This window comes from Loxodonta africana, chromosome 18, assembly GCF_030014295.1.
Source record: "Loxodonta africana isolate mLoxAfr1 chromosome 18, mLoxAfr1.hap2, whole genome shotgun sequence".
NCBI classification, from domain to species: Eukaryota; Metazoa; Chordata; class Mammalia; order Proboscidea; family Elephantidae; genus Loxodonta; species Loxodonta africana.
In genome coordinates this window covers 29,372,690-29,391,003 of record NC_087359.1, presented here as the reverse complement: position 1 = coordinate 29,391,003, position 18,314 = coordinate 29,372,690, and the positions used below count along the sequence as shown (strand labels likewise).

General features: G+C 38.4%; 1 protein-coding gene across 7 annotated transcripts in view; it reads left to right on the top strand.

The window, feature by feature from the left end:
• The window catches only part of TLK2 (tousled like kinase 2), a 145,020-nt gene that overhangs the window by 52,576 nt on the left and 74,130 nt on the right, over nt 1–18,314 (top strand). For 3 of the 7 annotated variants that reach the window (XM_023553783.2, XM_064270960.1, XM_064270961.1), the window contains exons 3-6: nt 7,816–7,887; nt 9,444–9,513; nt 10,519–10,562; nt 11,250–11,345. In XM_023553783.2, the coding sequence (XP_023409551.1) occupies nt 7,816–7,887; nt 9,444–9,513; nt 10,519–10,562; nt 11,250–11,345 (282 nt within the window). The remainder of the gene's footprint in view (nt 1–7,815; nt 7,888–9,443; nt 9,514–10,518; nt 10,563–11,249; nt 11,346–18,314) is intronic. The other 4 variants (XM_064270966.1, XM_064270962.1, XM_064270965.1 and 1 more) reach the window with 2 other exon arrangements.

Here is an 18,314-nt window from a genome sequence, read left to right as displayed (position 1 = left end):
AAAGCTTTCTTTCTCTGTTGGAAGGCCCTTGTCATCAGTGTGCCCCTGGACTAGGAACTTCTCATGCAGGGACCCCAGGTCCAAAGGACGACCTCTGCTCCTGGCACTGCCTTCTCGGTTGTATGAGGTCCCCATGTCTCTCTGCTCACTTCTCTCTTTCATACCTCAAAAGAGGTTGGCTCAAGACGCAATGCAATTTTGTAGATTTGAGTCCTGTCTCATTAACATAACTGCCTCTAATTCCATCACATAAACATCTTAGAGATAGGATATACAACACATAAGGAAAATCAAATCAGATGACAAAATGGTGGACAATCACACAATACTGGAAATCATGGCTTAGCCAAATTGATGCATGTATCTTTGAGGGATCCAGTTCAATCCATGACAGCCCCTAACAGACAGAAAGTACATATTGTTTTCCAGCCTACCTTGAACATTTATAAAAATTGGTCTTGCACCACACCAAAAAGGAAGTCTTAAATTTTGAATTGATGTCATGCAGAATCTATTCTCTGATGGCAGTGTAATAAAATTAGAAATCAGTAATAAAAAGATATTTTAGAAAATGTAGGCCATTTGTGTTTTGGGGTAGATGAACTAAATATTTTAAAGATGCTGGGTTTTTTTTCAAGTCAAGGTATAGATTTAATGTGATTTGACAATGCTGTTTTAAAATTCACTCAAGAATAAATGAGATTACCAAAGAAAACATAATTGAAGGAAGATTTGCCACTCCATGTACTAAACAGGATTATAAATTGTGATAATTTTTTTTTAACCAATAGAATAGCTCAGAAAGAAATTCTCTTTTATGTTGTATGTATATGGTATATATTCAAATTTAATATGTAATAATAGAGATATCACAGATAGTGAAATATTATTTAATAATTGGTGTGTTTAAGAATGAACTGATATATACAATTTGCTTTTTTAAACATCATTTTGAGCTAATTAGACTTATAGAAAATTTGCAAAAATAGTACTAAGAGTTTTCATATTTCCCTTACTCAGCTTCTTTTAATATCAACATCTTACATAAGCATAGTGCGGTTGTCAGAACCAGAAAATGAACAGTGGTGATGGCACCATTTTATATTCCTACCAGCATTGTATGAGGGTTCTGATATCTCCACATCCTTGCCAACACTCGTTGTCATCTGACTTTTTTATTTTTGCTGTCCTAGTGGGTGTGAAGTGGTATCTCATTGTGGTTTTGATTTGCATTTCCCTGGTAACTAATGATATGGAGAGCCTTTCCACTGCTCATTGGCCATTTGCTTATCTTCTTTGGAGAAGTGTATGTCCAGATCCTTTGTCCATTTCTTAATTGGATTGTATGTCTTTTTATTATGGAGTTCTTTATTCTTGATACAATTTCTTTATCAGATATGAATTAAAATATTTACAAATATTTGTAAACCCATTCTGTGGATTGCCTTTTTACTTTCTTGATGGTATCCTTTGAAGCACCAAAGTCTTTAATTTTGATGAAGTCCTCTTTATTTATTCTTTTGTTGGTAATTAAGATTTAGTCCTAACATTTAGATCTTTGATACATTTTGAGTTAATTTTTGTATATGGTCTGAGGTATAGGTCTAACTTCATTCTTTTGCATATGGCTATCCATTGTCGCAGCAGCATTTGTTAAAACGTTATTCTTTTCCCATTGAATGGTCTTGGCACCTGTTGTGGATTGAATTGTGTTCCCCCAAAATGGGTATCAACTTGGCAAGACTGTGATTCCCAGTATTGTGTGGTTGTCCTCCATTTTGTGATCTGATGTAATTTTCCTATGTGTTGTAAATCCTAATTTCTAAAAATAATAATAATAATAATAATAATCTCTGCCTGTGGTTAAATAAGGCAAGATTAGGTTATGTTAAAGAGGAATAGAGTGGGATGCAACACCCTTACCAGGTCACAGCCCTTATCTAACGTACAGGGAGCTTCCATGGGATGTGGCCTGCATCACCTTTTATCTTACAAGAGATAAAAGGAGAGAGAAGCAAGCAGAGAGGGACCTCATACCACCAAGAAAGAAGTGCCGGGAGCTGCATGAAGAAGCTCCTAGACCAGGGGAAGATCGATGACACGGACCTTCCCCCAGAACCCACAGAGAAAGCGTTCCCTGGAAGCTGGCATCCTGAATTTGGACTTCTAGCCTCCTAGACTGTGGGAGAATAAATTTCTGTTTGTTAAAGCCATCCTCTCATGGTATTTCTGTTATAGCAGAACTAGATAACTAAGACAGCACCCTTGTCATAAATTAGTTGACCATAAATGTATGGACTCTGAAATCTATTCCACTGATCTATATATCTGTCCTTGTGCCAATATGATACTGTTTTGATTACAGCTGCTTTGTAGTAAGTTTTGAAACTGGGGAACGTGAGTCCTACTTTGTTTTCTTTTTCAGAATTGTTTTGGCTATGTTGGATTTCTTATTAATTCCGTATGAATTTTAGAATCATCTTGTAAATTTCTTTTAAGTCAGTCAAGATTCTGAAAGGGATTGTGTTGAATCTACAGATCAGTTTGGGAAGCATCGTCTTGTTAAGTCTTCTTATCTGTAACATGGGATGTTTTTCAATTTATTAGGTCTTCTTTAATTTCTTTCAACAGTGTTTTGTAGTTTTCAGAGTACTACTTTCTTTTGCATTAAGGGAGTAGTTTCTAAGGTAACATTTAAATTTCTCAAATGATTTTTTTTTTTTTCTCTGTCTTCTTGAGGTATTTTTTTTTATTAGTTCTAGGGTTTACCATGTCTTAACTAGGAGTTGCTTCAGATTTATAGTGGCTTAATTCTAGTGATACATAGAAATGTTACCCTATATTGCTCTAGTCTCTTCCCCCCTTTTTGTGATGTGGTTATACACATTACATCTATTAATGTTACAAACATTCTTGTAATTTTATATTACTTTACCATCTGTAGTCATTTTCTTGGAAACCCTGGTGGCATAGTGGTTAAGTACTATGGCTGCTAATCAAGAGGTCAGCAGTTCAAATCCACCAGGCGCTCCTTGGAAACCACGTGGGGCAGTGCTGCTCTATCCTGTAGGGTCGCTATGAGTTGGAATCAACTCGATGGCAGTGGGTTTTGTCATTTTCTTAGCCCATTACACTTTTGCTCCCACCCATCTCTTTTGTGTTGTTATTGGCAAATACATGATGTATATATTTTTATATGTTATAGACCCAACAATACATTATGTATATGTTATTTTATACAGTTGATTTTAAAATTAATTATAAGAAGGAATAGAAAAATATGCATTTATGATGTTTTTTTATAATTATGTAAATAACGTTTACCCATGCTTCTTGTTCATGTGGATATGAATTACTGTCTGGGTCATCTACTTTCAGCTTACGTACTTCCTTTAGTATTTCTTGTAAGGGGTTTGCTAGCAAAATATTGTCTTAGTTTTTGTTTATCTGGGAAAGTCTTTATCTCAGTTTTGTTTTTGAAACATAGCTTTGATGGACATAGAATTATGACAGTTTTTTTCTGTATTTTGCATATGTTGTACCACCGCTTTCTAGCCTTCATTGTTTCTGCTGAGATGTCAGTTTTTGTTGTTTTTTTTTTAAATAATTTTTATTGAGCTTTAAGTGAACGTTTACAAATCAAGTCAGTCCGTCACATATAAGCCTATATACACCTTACTCCATACTCCCACTTACTCTCCCCGTAATGAGTCAACCCTTCCAGTCTCTCCTTTCGTGGCAATTTTGCCAGTTTCTAACCCTCTCTACCCTCCTATCTCCCCTCCAGACAGGAGATGCCAACACAGTCTCAAGTGTCTACCTGATATAAGTAGCTCACTCTTCATCAGCATCTCTCTCCAACCCATTGTCCAGTCCCTTCCATGTCTGATGAGTTGTCTTTGGGAATGGTTCCTGTCCTGGGCCAACAGAAGGTTTGGGAACCATGACTGCTGGGATTCCTCTAGTCTCAGTCAGACCATGAGACGTCAGTTTTTGAGCTCCATGTAAACAATGGAACGGCCCTTGCGGTGCAGTGGTTAAAGCGCTCAGCTTCTAACCAAAAGATAAGCAGTTCAGACTCATCGGCTGCCCTGAGAGAGAAAGCTGTGGCATTCTGCTTCCGTAAAGATTTTGCACCCTTGGAAACGCTGTCAGGCAGTTCTGCTCTGTCCTATAGGGTCACTTTGAGTCGTAATCTACTTGACAGCAGTGGGTTTGGTTTTTGGGGTTGTAAGCAAAGAGGTGATTTTTTCCTGCCACTTTCAACATTTTCTCTTTGTCTTTGACTTTCAGCATTTTTTCTGTGATTTGTCTGTGGGCCTCTTTGCATTTATCCTACTTGGAGTTCATTGAATTTTCTGAATTTATAGGTTATTGTTTTTCAAAAAATTTGGGAAGTTCTCCACCATAATTTCTTTGCATATTTTTTTACTCCTTTCTCTCCTCTTCTTTTGGTATTCCCATTACATGTATGTTGTTGTGCTTAATGCTGTCTAATATTTCTGTGAGGCTCTGTTCATTATTCTTTTTACTCTGTTTTTTAGCTTGCATGATTTCTATTTTCTTCAGGTTTGCTAATTTTTTCTTTTGCCAGTCCAAATCTACTTTTGAGTCCCTCTAGTGAAATTTTTATTTCAGTTACTGTGCTTTTTCAGTTCTAGAATTTCCATTTAGTTCTTTTAAAAAGTTTTTTTTTATCTCTTTATATTCTCTATTTAATGTGACATCTTCATTATATCTTCCTTTACTTCTTTAATGATGGTTTACTTTAGTACTTTGAGCATATTTATAATGCTCTTTTCCTGTTCAACCCAATATTTGGTTGTTCTTACAGGCAGTTTCTGTTGCCTACTTTACTCTGGTGTATGGGTCATGCTTCATGTTTCTTTGGTTTCCTCATGATTTTTTTTTTATTTGAAACTGGATATTTTAGAAAATATAACAACTCTGGGTACTGCCTTTCTCTCCCACTTGTTATTTGCTTGTTTGGTGACTGGCTGGGTTATTTTAGTGAAGCCTGTTTTACCTCCTACAGTGTTTAGTCTTTGATGTTGCTCCTCAGGGAGGTTCAGCTTTTGAGTATGTTACCCTAGGATGATGTTGTACCTGGCTGGGCTCTCTTCTATTCTTTTGCTTACCCCACCCAGCTGTTGAACTCCAGTGATTGTTCTGATTGCCCTGTTGTTTCCAAAAATGCCCGGGGGCATAAATTTCTCCACAAAATAGTCCAATCAAGTTGTGGTTCCTTGAAAGGAAGTTTCTGAGGTCTGTGTTTGATACTAGTTCTGATCCCTAGAGGACTCCTCCCAGCTGTCTTATTCCCTTGTTTTCTTCTGAAAACTAACTGGTGTACTCTCTTAGGCTGTGCGGCCATCCAATGCACAATAATTGACTTCTATTCACTTGGAGCAACAGAAGAAGGAGGGTCAGGAATGGGAGGAGAAAATGGATGTATGGCTAATTGCCTCCATGAACAACTGCCTCCTCTACCGTGAGACCAGAAGAACTGGATGGTTCCTGGCTACCATTACCCGAATACTTTGATCAAAGATTTTATAAAAGAATCCTGACCAAAAGGGAGAAAATGCAAAACAGAATTTGAAATTCTCATGGACTCCAGACTTCCTAGAGCCATGGAGGCTGGATGAACCCCCAAAACTATTTCTCTGAGATAATCTTTACACCATAAACCAAAAATATCTACCGAAGTCTTCTTGAAACCAAACAGTATCTTAGCTTAACTAGTAAAGAATGTGTGCGTTGAGGATTATGCTCTTTTAAGAACTATCTGTATGGGATAAAATTGACAACCAAAACCAAACCTGTTGCTATCAAGGCAATTCCAACTCATAGCAACCCTACAGGGCAGAGTAGAACTGCCCCATAAGGTTTTCAAGGAGCAGCTGGTAGATTTGAACTGCTGACTTTTGCTTAGTAGCTGAGTTCTTAACCATTGCGCCACCAGGGCTTCAGATTGACAACCAAACAAAAAACCAAGCCTGTTTGCCATACAGTCGATTCTGACCTATAGTGATCCTATACAACAGAGTAGAACTGTCCTGTAGGGTTTCTGAGGAGTGGATTCAAACTGCTGACTTTTGGTTAGCAGCCAAGCTCTTAACTGTTGCGCCACCAGGGATTCAAAACTGACAACAGCATCTTGAAAGACTAGATAGGAAATTTAGGGGGCAGTGTGTTTATGTTAATGGGGAGGAACAACTCAGAAAAGGAGGGCAAGAATGGTTGCACAACTCGAAGAATGCAATCAGTGCATCACTGAATCGTACATGTAGAAATTGTTGAATCGGTGTATGCTTTACTGAGTATGTTCTCAACAACAAAATAAAATATTAATAATTTATATTATTGTTATTAATTAATATTTAATATTAATAAAATATTTTAAAGAAGAAAATCTACACATTTCCTCCCAATTGCCTTTCACTACAGCCTGCACTGTTCTTCAGAGCACCCTTAGGCTTAAACTCTTCCACACTCTGTTGGAAATGAAGTCAGTTTCTTTGGTAAGAGATGAGGAGCTCTCATCTGTTTTCAGACCTCCTTCTGTAATCGACTCGACGGCACTGGGTTTTTTTTTTTCTCAGAGCCTTAGTTGTGCAGTGGTTAAGGGCTATGGCTGCTAACCAAAAGGTCATCCATCAGTTGCTCTTTGGAAACACTATGGGGCAGTTCTACTCTGTCCTGTAGGATCACTATGAGTTGGAATTGCCTTGACTGGCAAGGTTTTTTTTTTTTCCCCTACCCTCAGGCAAAATCTCAGAGCCAGTGTTCTAGAGCTAGGGTTAGCTGAGTGTTTGGTTGAGGAGGGGCCATCAGCCTGAGATTTTCCTGGCTTGCCTCTGCTGGGGTAGAACCACAGCCGCACAAACTGGGGAAGGGCTAGTAGGGCTATCAGGGATCCATTATTTTTAGCATAGGAAGCCCAGTGTAGAGCCTCCATTTTACAAGTGGATGTTGGGGAGAGAAAGGGAGCCCTCACTTCTGTACTGCACTCGCGTGGTACTTAGTGAGAAACACTGTAGTCCTGCTCCTCCTGGGAAGAAAGCCCTCTGGCTGGAGCTGGGAGTAGAGGGAGTCCTGTGTTTTTGGCTGCAGCATTCCTGAGTGGAGTCTTGCAGAGCTGTGAGGCAGGGGAGAAGGGCATGTTCTTGGTTTAAATATCACAGGCTCTTACCTTTCTTAACGAATTTTTGTAGATTTTCTTGACTAAATGTTTCTTCATTTTTGTTTTCCTTTAGGACCATCTCTAGAGTTTTTGAATGGTTGTTTTTTTAAAACTAATTTTCACCAGTTGCACTCTGGAGTAGGTCAGCAGTACTGCTCATGCTGTAATGCTGGACTTGATCTCTCATAACTTTGTATTTTGAGCTAGGACGTTTGCCTCCCTAAGGCATGACTCAGGATAGCATTTGCTTCATTTTACTCTCTGACACCCCTCTTAAGAAAGTCTAGAACTGTAACATACTCCTTAACACCCAACTTTCAGATAATTGTATGATGCAAGAGGACATGAGAATGGATTTCTCATGCCAATTTTCCTGAAAGAATGAATTTACTACATTCAAAAGTACCTCTAGAAGGGAAAGCTGCACACAGAATCTAGAGAATTTTAAGATGGGGGCACAGTACCGTAATTGACTGAGTTCTTTGCAAATTGGTTTGAAGTTATTACAGTTAACTCTTGGCTTTTTGACCTAATTTAGATGTCAAAATCAGCAGGTTTCTGCTGCTTCTCAGTTTTGCTTTCATCTTAAATTAGAGTTGTTTTTAAATAGTGTTTTTTTTTCTTTCCAGGGGCCGCTCAATAGTGAGTCTTCCAATCAGAGCTTGTGCAGCGTGGGGTCCTTGAGTGATAAAGAAGTAGAGGTAAGAAGCCACATTCATTACACAACTTTTCATATTCACACACTTTCAGTCTGAGTTAAAAGATAGCACTGCGTAATGCTAGGGAGGTGCAGTTATAGTCTGTGTGAATGGCTCCCCTTTGAGTTGTATGCTGTTTGCATCTGTAGCTATGCTTGGCTCTGAAGGGTTTTTATTGTTTAAATCGTGTGTGGGTGGTGTGTGTGTGTGTGTGTGTTTTGACCATCAATAAAGGGCAGAAATTGTGCAGTTTTTTTAACTGAATTAGTTTAAATGCCCTAAGTTTTAACACTTGTTTCGCTAACTGGGTCAGTGTAGCCTGGCTAATTTTAATTATAGAATTTGAAGATGGTTTTATTTGCTGGTTAAATGGAAGTTCAGCCTTTTTTTTTTTTTTTTGGTTAAGCAGATAACCTGGCTGCATGGATATGAGTCTAAATCTGCAATCACCAACTTTGCACTTAGATAAGAAGTCAAAAAAAAAAAAATCAAGAAGTTAGATAGAGCAAGTTGATTGATTTTGCAGATATTTTGGTTGCGAATTGAGTTTAAGTTAATCTGTTTCCTTTGGTCTCTTCTCATATCATGATGTATGTGTATACCCGTTGCCATTGAGTAGATTCCGACTCATAGTGACCCTATAGGACAGGGTAGAACTGCCCCATAGGGTTTCCAAGGCTGTAAATCTTTATAGAAGCAAACTGCTACATATTTGTTCCACTGAGCGGCCGGTGGATTCAAACCGCCGACATTTTGGTTAGCAGCTGAGTGCTTAGCCACTGTGCCGTCAGGGCTCCGTGTATGTGTATAGAGAGTGCTGAAAACTTAAAAAGTTTTTATAGATGCCTGTATCTCTTCTTTTGCATATAGGAAGTTGATTTTGATATGACTTTAAAAGAAGATTGTATTGTAAGTTTTATTAACTGGATTGAAAGTAAAAAAAAAAGTAAAAGCATTAGGGGCATGAAGGCATTTAGGTTTTCTCCTTAATACTATTAATACATCTTCATTTCTGTCATACTCAGAAGCAATTAAATAAATAATTAAAAAACTAAAATAAAAAAATCTGTTACTAGATGAACAACAGTGGTTGAAAAGTCAGACTTTTTCTAAGTCTTTCTTAACCTTTTTAGTGCCCAACTAATAGCTTTATACTATTTTATCTTTTAAAGTAGAAATATTATAACTGCTGTTGTTTGACAGCCTATCTGCTATATGCTTAACATTTGTACTACATTTATGCTTTATAAATACTTCATTTAAGATTTGCAGCAACCCTGATTTACAGATGAGAAAATTAAGGCTCTGATATCTTAAGCAGTTTGCTGAAAATTGCATGGGTAGTTTGATATGAAACCCTCTATTCTTTCTATTGCCCTGCTCTAAGTCGGAATCGACCCGACGGCACTGGGTTTCTGGGAAGAGAAGAACACCAATTTAGGACTTGTCTGTGCCAGTCATATCTCCTTATACATATATGTTTTGTACATACTCTCTTATTTTTCGCAATGTGAAAAAGGTACCGAATTGCTAATTGTGATGTATATGGTATTTCACAGACTCCTGAGAAAAAGCAGAATGACCAGCGAAACCGGAAAAGAAAAGCTGAACCATATGAAACTAGCCAAGGTAGTAATCATTTCACACCAATAAAAACAGCAAATTCTCATGCACCTAGATAGCATTTTCTCACTCACACTAAATAATTAGTATGTATACAGGGATTCCTAACCAAGGAGATTTGTGTACCATAAGGGAATATCAGGCTGTTTATTACAGACTTGCCCTTTGATATACACCTGACAAAACAGTGTCAGTTCTTTGGGGACTCTTATTTTCCCTCTTCAAAGTTAAAGATCTTCTTGCCACAGGTTTTTCATCAGACTGAACATGTATTGTACAGAAAAGAGGTTACATTGTCTTGCTTTAGATCAGTGATTTGTTAATCATGGGCGCCAGAAACTATTTCATTTATGTTGTTCTTTCTTCCAACTGTTCTTCTGTGGCACTTATTTAGTTGAACACTGGAGCACTCTGGAATAAAGCTCTAAATATAGTGGTTATAATGCCAAATATTTTTATATAATCAAATAAAGGATAAATGGTTTGGCTTTTTTTCCCCATCTCCTGTTCTGAGAAATGAAAGTCCCAGCCTATTTGCATATTTTCTTTTTTTATCTGTAAATAATTCATTTTTTACTTTCGGGGGGTGAGAATTCTCCCAAAGTGACAAGACCACATTAAGTTTTGTGTGAGACAGAATAAACCCTTTAATTCTAATGAGTCTGTTTTGAGCTTTCCTTTCTCTTAGATTTTAGGATTGGGTGCATGGACTAGAGATTTGTTTTGATTCACAATTATGGCATACGTTTTTTTGGTGTATTAATAAAAGAAAGATTATTGAATCTTAAAGGAAGGCAAACTGTGAAAAATTCCTTCTGCTGCTTAGTCTCTTACGACGGGGGGAGACTCTCTGTTCTAAGGGTGCAGGTATTTTGGCTCATTTGTTCAGAGCAAAAGCTGACACTTAAGTTGACAGCAACCTATGCAGTTACTGAATACACAGTGCATTTTAGTGAATGATGATTTACATGTGTATTGGAAAAACTGTACTTACTTTGGTTTCATTTTCAGGGAAAGGCACTCCTAGGGGACATAAAATTAGTGATTACTTTGAGGTAAGTTAAATTTTGGGGGAAAAAAAATCGTGATTTTTCTTAAAAACCTCAATCTTTGAGTTCATGGAAAGCTTTAGAAAGCACTATTTTGCCTTTCTTCCCATATTCATCAATCTAATTCTGCCCCATTTCTCAGCAAGAGGAAACTGCTGCTGACTTCCTAAACTTAAATTTGTTTAATATGTGTCTTGTCTGCGATGATATAAGAATTCACAAATGAGGTGATTTTTCTCTTGGCCAGAACTAGGTTTCGTGTCTTAACAAAGATTGAAATGGAATGACTTGGACTCTTCTTTTGTCCTCTTCCCTTTCGTCCAGTGCAACATGTAATAAGCTCGCTGACCCATCATTAGTGGTTTCTAAAGAAGACGCTTAACATCCACTGTACCACTGTATTCCTGCTTCGTGTATATTGAGAAAAGAAGGGAAAACATTCTTCTCTCATGTCCTTTCAAAACCACGTGTTCAGCTTTCTAGCCGCGTTTTCTTTATATCTTGGTACATTTCTGCTGGAGCTCCTTCTTAAAAATCTTGTTAAAAAGATGGCATTTTCTCCCTAGAATAAGATATATTAACTTAAGGGGCCATATGTAATTAAGACCTGTTTGTGTGTTAATCTTTTACTCTCCTTATCTGAAGCATAGCACTGTTTTGAATTATTCATATCCGTTTTTCCCTGTTGGCCAGTTTGCTGGGGGAAGCGGGCCAGGAACCAGCCCTGGCAGAAGTGTTCCACCAGTTGCACGATCCTCACCGCAACATTCCTTATCCAATCCCTTACCGGTAAGCATTCACCTGGAGAAATTTGACACCTGTTGTAGGAGACAGAAAGCTCAGGAACACTCCAGCACAGTTTTTCTTCAGCTAATATTACCCCTGCAGAATGAGCCTTTAGGGAGAGAAGTTCATAGTATTAACTGTGAATTCCTTACATAGATTCAAATCTATATCAGTAAATCAACCTTTTCATAAGCACCGACCCTATTCTCTCAGTATAATACATTGTTTCTGAGTCTGCAGCTCAGTGTTCTGTCAAGGAAGTCATTTCTAATCCAGACATTAGGTTTTTGTCTTTGCCAGGCATATTTGTTCCATTAATTTTTTAAAAACATTTGCTCAGCTCATGGCATTTGAATTCTCCACAGAGCATACTCAGTGATGTAGCACTAGAGAAGCTAGTGCTGTGCAGATTTGAGATAGGCTTGTTTCCAGCCTGTAAGCGAGATATGAAAGTCTTTAAAACAGTATAGCCAACTTAGTGGTTCTTAATAAGGGGCAGTTTTGCCTCCAGAGGGATATTTTACAATGTCTGGAGTCATTTTGGTTGTCCTAAGTGAGGGAGGGAAGGGCAGATACCATAGACGTCTAGTGGGCAGTTGCCAGAGATACTGCTAAATATCCTGTAATGAATAGGACAGCCCCTCAACACAAAGAATTACCTGGTCCAAAATGTCAGGTGTGCTGAGGTTGAGAAACCCTGAGCTAGCTAATGTAGGATTTTGTGTTAATTTCCCCAAGTGCCTTTGGATGATTTGTTGATACTATACAAGACCTCTGTGAAACCCACTAATGCCCCAAGTATTGCTGTGAGATCTTGGGGAACAGGGTGGGTGAGGGTCTCTCTGAGATTAGGAGTTTTCATCCTAGGCCTCTGTTTAGGCAAGTTGATTTTCTCTGCCCTAGCAGCATTGGATGATACTGTTCTTTCTGTAAATGATTTAGGTCTCTATTTTAAAATACACTTCCTCCTTCTCTATTGTCTCATAAAACATGCATTCATTAGGGTGATTGTAATTCTTAAAGCACTCATGAAAACATATTCAACTGGAAGGTTTGCGTTATTGTTCTGTCATCTTTGCCATATTTTAAAATGCTAGAAGTGTTTGACATCTAGATCTGTTTTGGGAGGTTAAGTTTTGTTAGATAACCATCCAGGAGGCCTATGTCTTTATTTTCTTAAGTTTTAAACCAATTAAAATAAAAAAAAAAAAATTAAATTGGATTGTATAATTATCTATTTGGGACAAATACGTTTTGTAGAATTTATCCATGTTGTTTATTGCTCCTTTCTTTAATAGTTTTTTCATTTGGTAAATAGTTTGTCAGTTTAGATGAAGTCTTACCTGAAGACAAAAGATAAACCCAGTGATCTGTAGATGCGTCTGCGAGCTATAAGAACGATGACTGGGCTTCGTCTTCTTTATATAAATCTAAGTATGTATCGGATGTTAGGACAAGAACCAAGCCTTAATTTCTGTATTCCATTGCACTGAGAAGCTCTTTATCCTTTCCCAGCTTAGATTTTGAGTTTCATTATTATCATCACTGATTTGTGTATACCCTCAATTCCCTTGACTCACTCTCTTGATCATACTTTCTGAAAAAAGCCAGCCTGCTTAATTGTAATGTTCTACCATTTCCTTGCCTGTCTCCAAGCAGCTTAGCATTGTTGGGAAAAAAAACACCCATGCTGAGTGATCTTACTTTGTTTCTTGACCCCCCCTAACTTAGAGTGTATCCCTACCCACCTGCCAGTCCTACTATATCCCTAGTCAGTTCCCTTCTTAGATGACTGTTTCATCATTTTGTCATTTTCAAGCCTCCAGCAGTACCTCCTTCCCTCCGCTGCCTCAACAGATGGCCTCGCTTTTTATTTTACTGAGAAAGTAGAAGCAATCAGAAGAGAACTTCCACATGCTTCTGCCCCAGATATGCCAAGGTACTTGCATCAGTACCCATATCTGCCATTTAGTATAACTGAATTTGCTAGCCCTTCTCTTAGGCACCAGTCCCCCTGGTAATTATATATCCAGCTCCCTACTTAACATATCCACTTATATACCTAAGAGGCAACTTGAACTTTAGCACGTCCTAAATGAAACTCTTGATCCCCTTCACTACCAAAAACAACAATAACAAAAACTGCTCTTCCTGCCATCTGGCCTGTTTTGGTAAATGACAGTTTCCTCCATCCAGTTTTTCAGGCCATAAACTTTATAATCTAAGCCATAACTCTTCAGTTAACCCTGTTTGCTTTTCCCTTAAGATACCTCAGAGCCTGACCACTTTTCTATTCTGTTCTCTGCATTCACCTCCTAAGTGGTCTCCCTTTTCCTGCCCTCATCCCACCTTTAGTCAATATAGTAGCCCAGTGATCCTGTTAAAAAGTTCAGGCAGATTCTGGCACTCCTCTGCTTGGAACCATCCAGTGGCTTCCTATATCGATGTCTTAAATGGTCTGAAAGCCCCTGCACGTGGGATTTGTAGTCCCCCACCCACCTGACTGACGTCTCCTACTGCTCTCCCTTTCTTGTGTGCCACTACAGCCACACTGGCCTCCTTACAGCTCTTCAAACACTGTGAAGCACTTTTTTTGCCTCAGAGCCTTTGTATGTGCTATCTGCTTTTCCAGGAACACTTTTCTCAGATATCCTTATGACTTGCAATCTCTTCACAAGGTTGTTGCTGGAAAATTACCTTATTAGAAAGGTCTCTCCTGGCCAACCTTTCTAAAATAGCTGTCCCTCATTCCTTGCCATTCTGTCTCTAATCCTGCTTCATTTTCATTCTTAGTTATCACTCCCTGACATATATATATATATATATTTTTTTTTAATTTCTCTATATATTTAATACTTTTTTATTGATTCATATTTATACATATAGAAGAATACATCTAAGTCTACAGCTTAATGAATTTTCACAAACTGCACATACCTTGGTGATCCAGCATAAGAAACAAAATAGGTCCAGAGTCCCTCTTGTGTTCCCTTCTAGTCATTAGCCCCCTCCCTGCCATAGCCGTGGCCACTGTCCTAGCTTCTTACAGCATAGGTGAGTTTTTTCTGTTTTGTGCCTGGCTTCTTTTGTTCAACATTACTTTAGTGAGATTCTTTCATATCGATGTGTCCCATTGTAAATCATTATCATTGCTGTGGTATAAACTTAATACAGCTTTCACTTAATATTTTATGTATTTAGAATTAATTATACAGTTAATTCATAGTTTATCTTCTCCTGCTAGAGTGTGAATCTCAGGAGAGCAAGGGCCTTGTTTTGTTCACTGGTGTTTCCTTCTGTTACAGTACTTAGCATGTAAAGGTGTAATTATTTTAACTGATCTTTCCCACTTGACATGGAAGGGATAGTATCTTAGTCAGTTTTCAGTCTGTGTTGTTGTTGGTGTGTGCCATTGAGTTGATTCTGACTCCTGGCAACCTAGTAAGACAGAGTGGAACTGCACCATAGAGTTTCCTAGGCTGTATCTTTATGGGAGCGGCTCTCCAGGTCTTTTCTCCCAAGGAGTGGGTGGTGGGTTCAAACCGCCAGTCTTTCAGTTAGCAGCCGCTTGACCATTGTGCCACCAGGGTTCAGTCTCTGGAGATAGTGGATGGGCCAAACTTATTGTTGAAAGAGAAGAATAGATGGATAAAGAATTACTTTCGTCTTTAGTCCCCTAAGTGATTCTTTTATATTTTTTATTGTTAAATATAACAAAATATAAACAAAGTACATAAAATATGAACATTTTAATGCAGAAGTTGACAAACTATAGCCCATGACTCATGAGCTAAGACTGATTTTTAGATTTTTTTTTTTAAGAGCTTACAATTACAGCTTTATTATAGGGAAAGGTATACAAACGAAGAGACACATAAGGTGAGGTTTGGGAGGGTTCCCAACACAGAGCTTCCAAAAAGGGATGTGCTACCTCCTCATGAGGCATCCCTGGTGGCACAATTGGTTAAACTCTCGACTACTAACTGAAAGGTTGGTGGTTTAAACCAACCCATAGGCACCTGGGAAGAAAGGCCTGGCGGTCTGCCACCAATAGGTCACAGTCTTGAAAACCCTATGGATTGTAGTTCTACTCTGCGTCACATGGGGTCATCATGAGTAGCAATCAACTCAATGGCAGCTGGTTTGATTCTGTTTTTTACCCTCTCTTTCACCAACCAGGAAGCTCATAGAATGTCAGTGTCCAGAGCTTTTATTGGGTATCTTACTGTGTAATACAAATTCCAGCCCCTCTTCTGTGAGGTTACTTGATAATCACAAGGTGATCATGATGGGTCTTGCCTGGCCAGCTGCCTCCCGAGAGTCACTTCATCACCTTACTTAATTTGTTAGGTGTGGTCTGGAGTTCTTAGCAAAGGCACTTAAATTCCAAGGTTTTTTTTTTGGAGATCGCGTCTCAGGAACCAAGGGCAAAGACCAAATTCTTTGGGTAAAGTTAATGTAAACTCCACACCTTTGATTTTGGCTGTAAAGAACAGAAATCTATTTTCTCACAGTTCTGGAGACTAAAAATCCAAATCAGAGTCTAAGCTATGTTGATTCTTTTCTTGTTGGTAGCCCTGGACATTCCTTGGTTCCTTGGCATTCCTTGGCTTATGGATGGTCCTCAGACATGGCGTCTGTCTTCCCCTTCTCCATGTGTGTTTGTGTGTGTGTGAGAAAGAGAGAATTATGGTCTTTAATAACTCAGAGGTGATTAGTTTTAGGATCTACCGTATACTGGTATGCCCTCATTAAAGTAACAAAAGAAAATCCTAATTTCCAAACAGGATCACATCCGTAGGTGCAAGGGGCAGGAATTCAACATGTATTTTGGGGGGGACATAATTCAATGCATAACACGGTTGTATGAGAATTAATCATTCAGTTTACAACAAAGAATTTAATGCTGTGTCTGCCCCGTAGTTAGTACTCAGTCACTACTAGCAATTGTTATTATTCATTTCCTTTATATTTTATGTGACCAACTTTGGAATCATTTAGCTTCTGAAATTGTTTCTAAAAGAAAACATTGACTTTTCCTTTTTGTTGTTGTTGTTTTGTTTTTCAGTGGCTTAAAGTAGCAGTGTTATTTATTTATTTATTTTGAACATTTTATTGTGGTTTGGATGAAAGTTTACAGAGCAAATTTGTTTCCGATTCAATAACTTATATACATTTTGTTCTGTGACGTTAGTTGCAATTCCCCTCAATGTGACAGCACTCTACCCCCTTTCTCCCTGGGTTCCCCGTTTCCATTCACCCATCTTGCCTGCCTTCTGAACTTTGTTTTTGGGCAAATGCTGCCCTTTTGGTCTCATGTAGTTGATTGTTCTGAAGAGCATATTTCTCATGGATGTTTGGCTGAAAGGTGATCTTTGGGAGTAGTTTCTGTTCCAGGTTTAAATGGTGTCTAAGGGCCATGTTCTCGGGGGTTCCCCTCGTCTCTATCAGAGTAATAATTCAGGTCTTTTTTATGAATCTGAATTTTGTTCTACATTTTTCTCCCACTCCATCCAGGGCCTTTTATTGTGGTCCCGATCAGAGCAGTCCGTAGTGGTACCTGAGCACCATCTAGTTCTTCTGGTCTCAGACTAGTCAGACTGTGGTTTGTGTGGTTCTTTAGTCTTTTGGAGTAATTGTTTCCTTGAGTCCTTGATTTTCTTCACTCTTCTTTGCTCCGGACCGGAAGAGATTGATAGTTGTATCTTAGATGGCTACTTGCAAGCCTTTAAGACCCTAGATGTTACTTACCAAAGTGGGATGTAGAACATTATGGACTGTGTTATGCCAGTTGACCTAGATGTCCCCTAAGCCCTCAAGCCTGGTGATACAGTCCCTCAAGGTAATTGGTTATGGCTAAGAAGTTTTCATAACTTTGCCCCTTGTGTGTTCTGCTATATACATGGATTTATGTGCAGCACTTACAAATACATTATATAGAAATATCCCTGGCCAAACCTATATATGCTCATGGGTGTGCTCTCATACACCATCCTTCACCTGTTCGTCTTACATATCCACCTATGTGTCCATTCATAAATTTTTATTACTGTTACTGCAGAATTGTGTATGTAATAGTATTTACCGTTGTTCCCTTTTACTCTTGGGTTCCTCCCATTGTCCTTCTTTGCCTTAGTCAAGTTGTGCTGACACGTCCCTTATTGTGTACTGCCTTTCCCTTCTCCCAAGTTAATATGTGTCTACTATTTAGTTAGTGATTTTCCTTCCCTCCCCCCTCCATCCCTGGTAACCATTGAAGAATGTTTCTTTCTGTGTGTAAAACTTTTATTGACTTTTTATAATAGTGGTCTCATGCAATATTTGTCTTTTTGTGACTGACTTATTTCACTCAGCATAATGTCCTCCAGTTCATCCATGTTGTGAGATGTTTCCCAGATTCATTCCATGTGTGTATGTATCATAGTTTGTTTATCCATTCATCCGTTGATGGGCACTTAGGTTGTTTCCATCTTTTTGCTATTGTGAATAAAGCTGCAGTGAACATTAGTGTGTCACGGCTCTTATTTCTCCAGGGTATATACCTAGTAATGGGATTGCTGGATCGTAAGGCATCTCTATTTCTAACTTTTTAAGGAAGTACTATATTGTTTTCCACAGTGATTGTACATTGTACAGTCCCACCAGCAGTGTATGAGAGCTCAGTCTCCCTATATCCTCACCAGTATTTGTTGTTTTCTGGGTTTTTTTTTTTTTTTTGGTCATTGCCATTTTTGCTAGGGTGAGATGATATCTCATGGTTGTTCTGATTTGCATCTCATGTGGCCTAATCAATAAAGCCACTGACTTTGGATCAGAAGATTGAAGGTTTGAGTCCCTTCGTGGTTGAGAAATGTTTTAGCCCTATGGGGCAGTTCTACTCTGTCCTGTAGGGTTGCTATGAGTCAGAATCGACTTGTCGGCAATGGCTTTTTTTTTTTTTTTAATGGCTAATGATCACGAGCATCTTTTCAT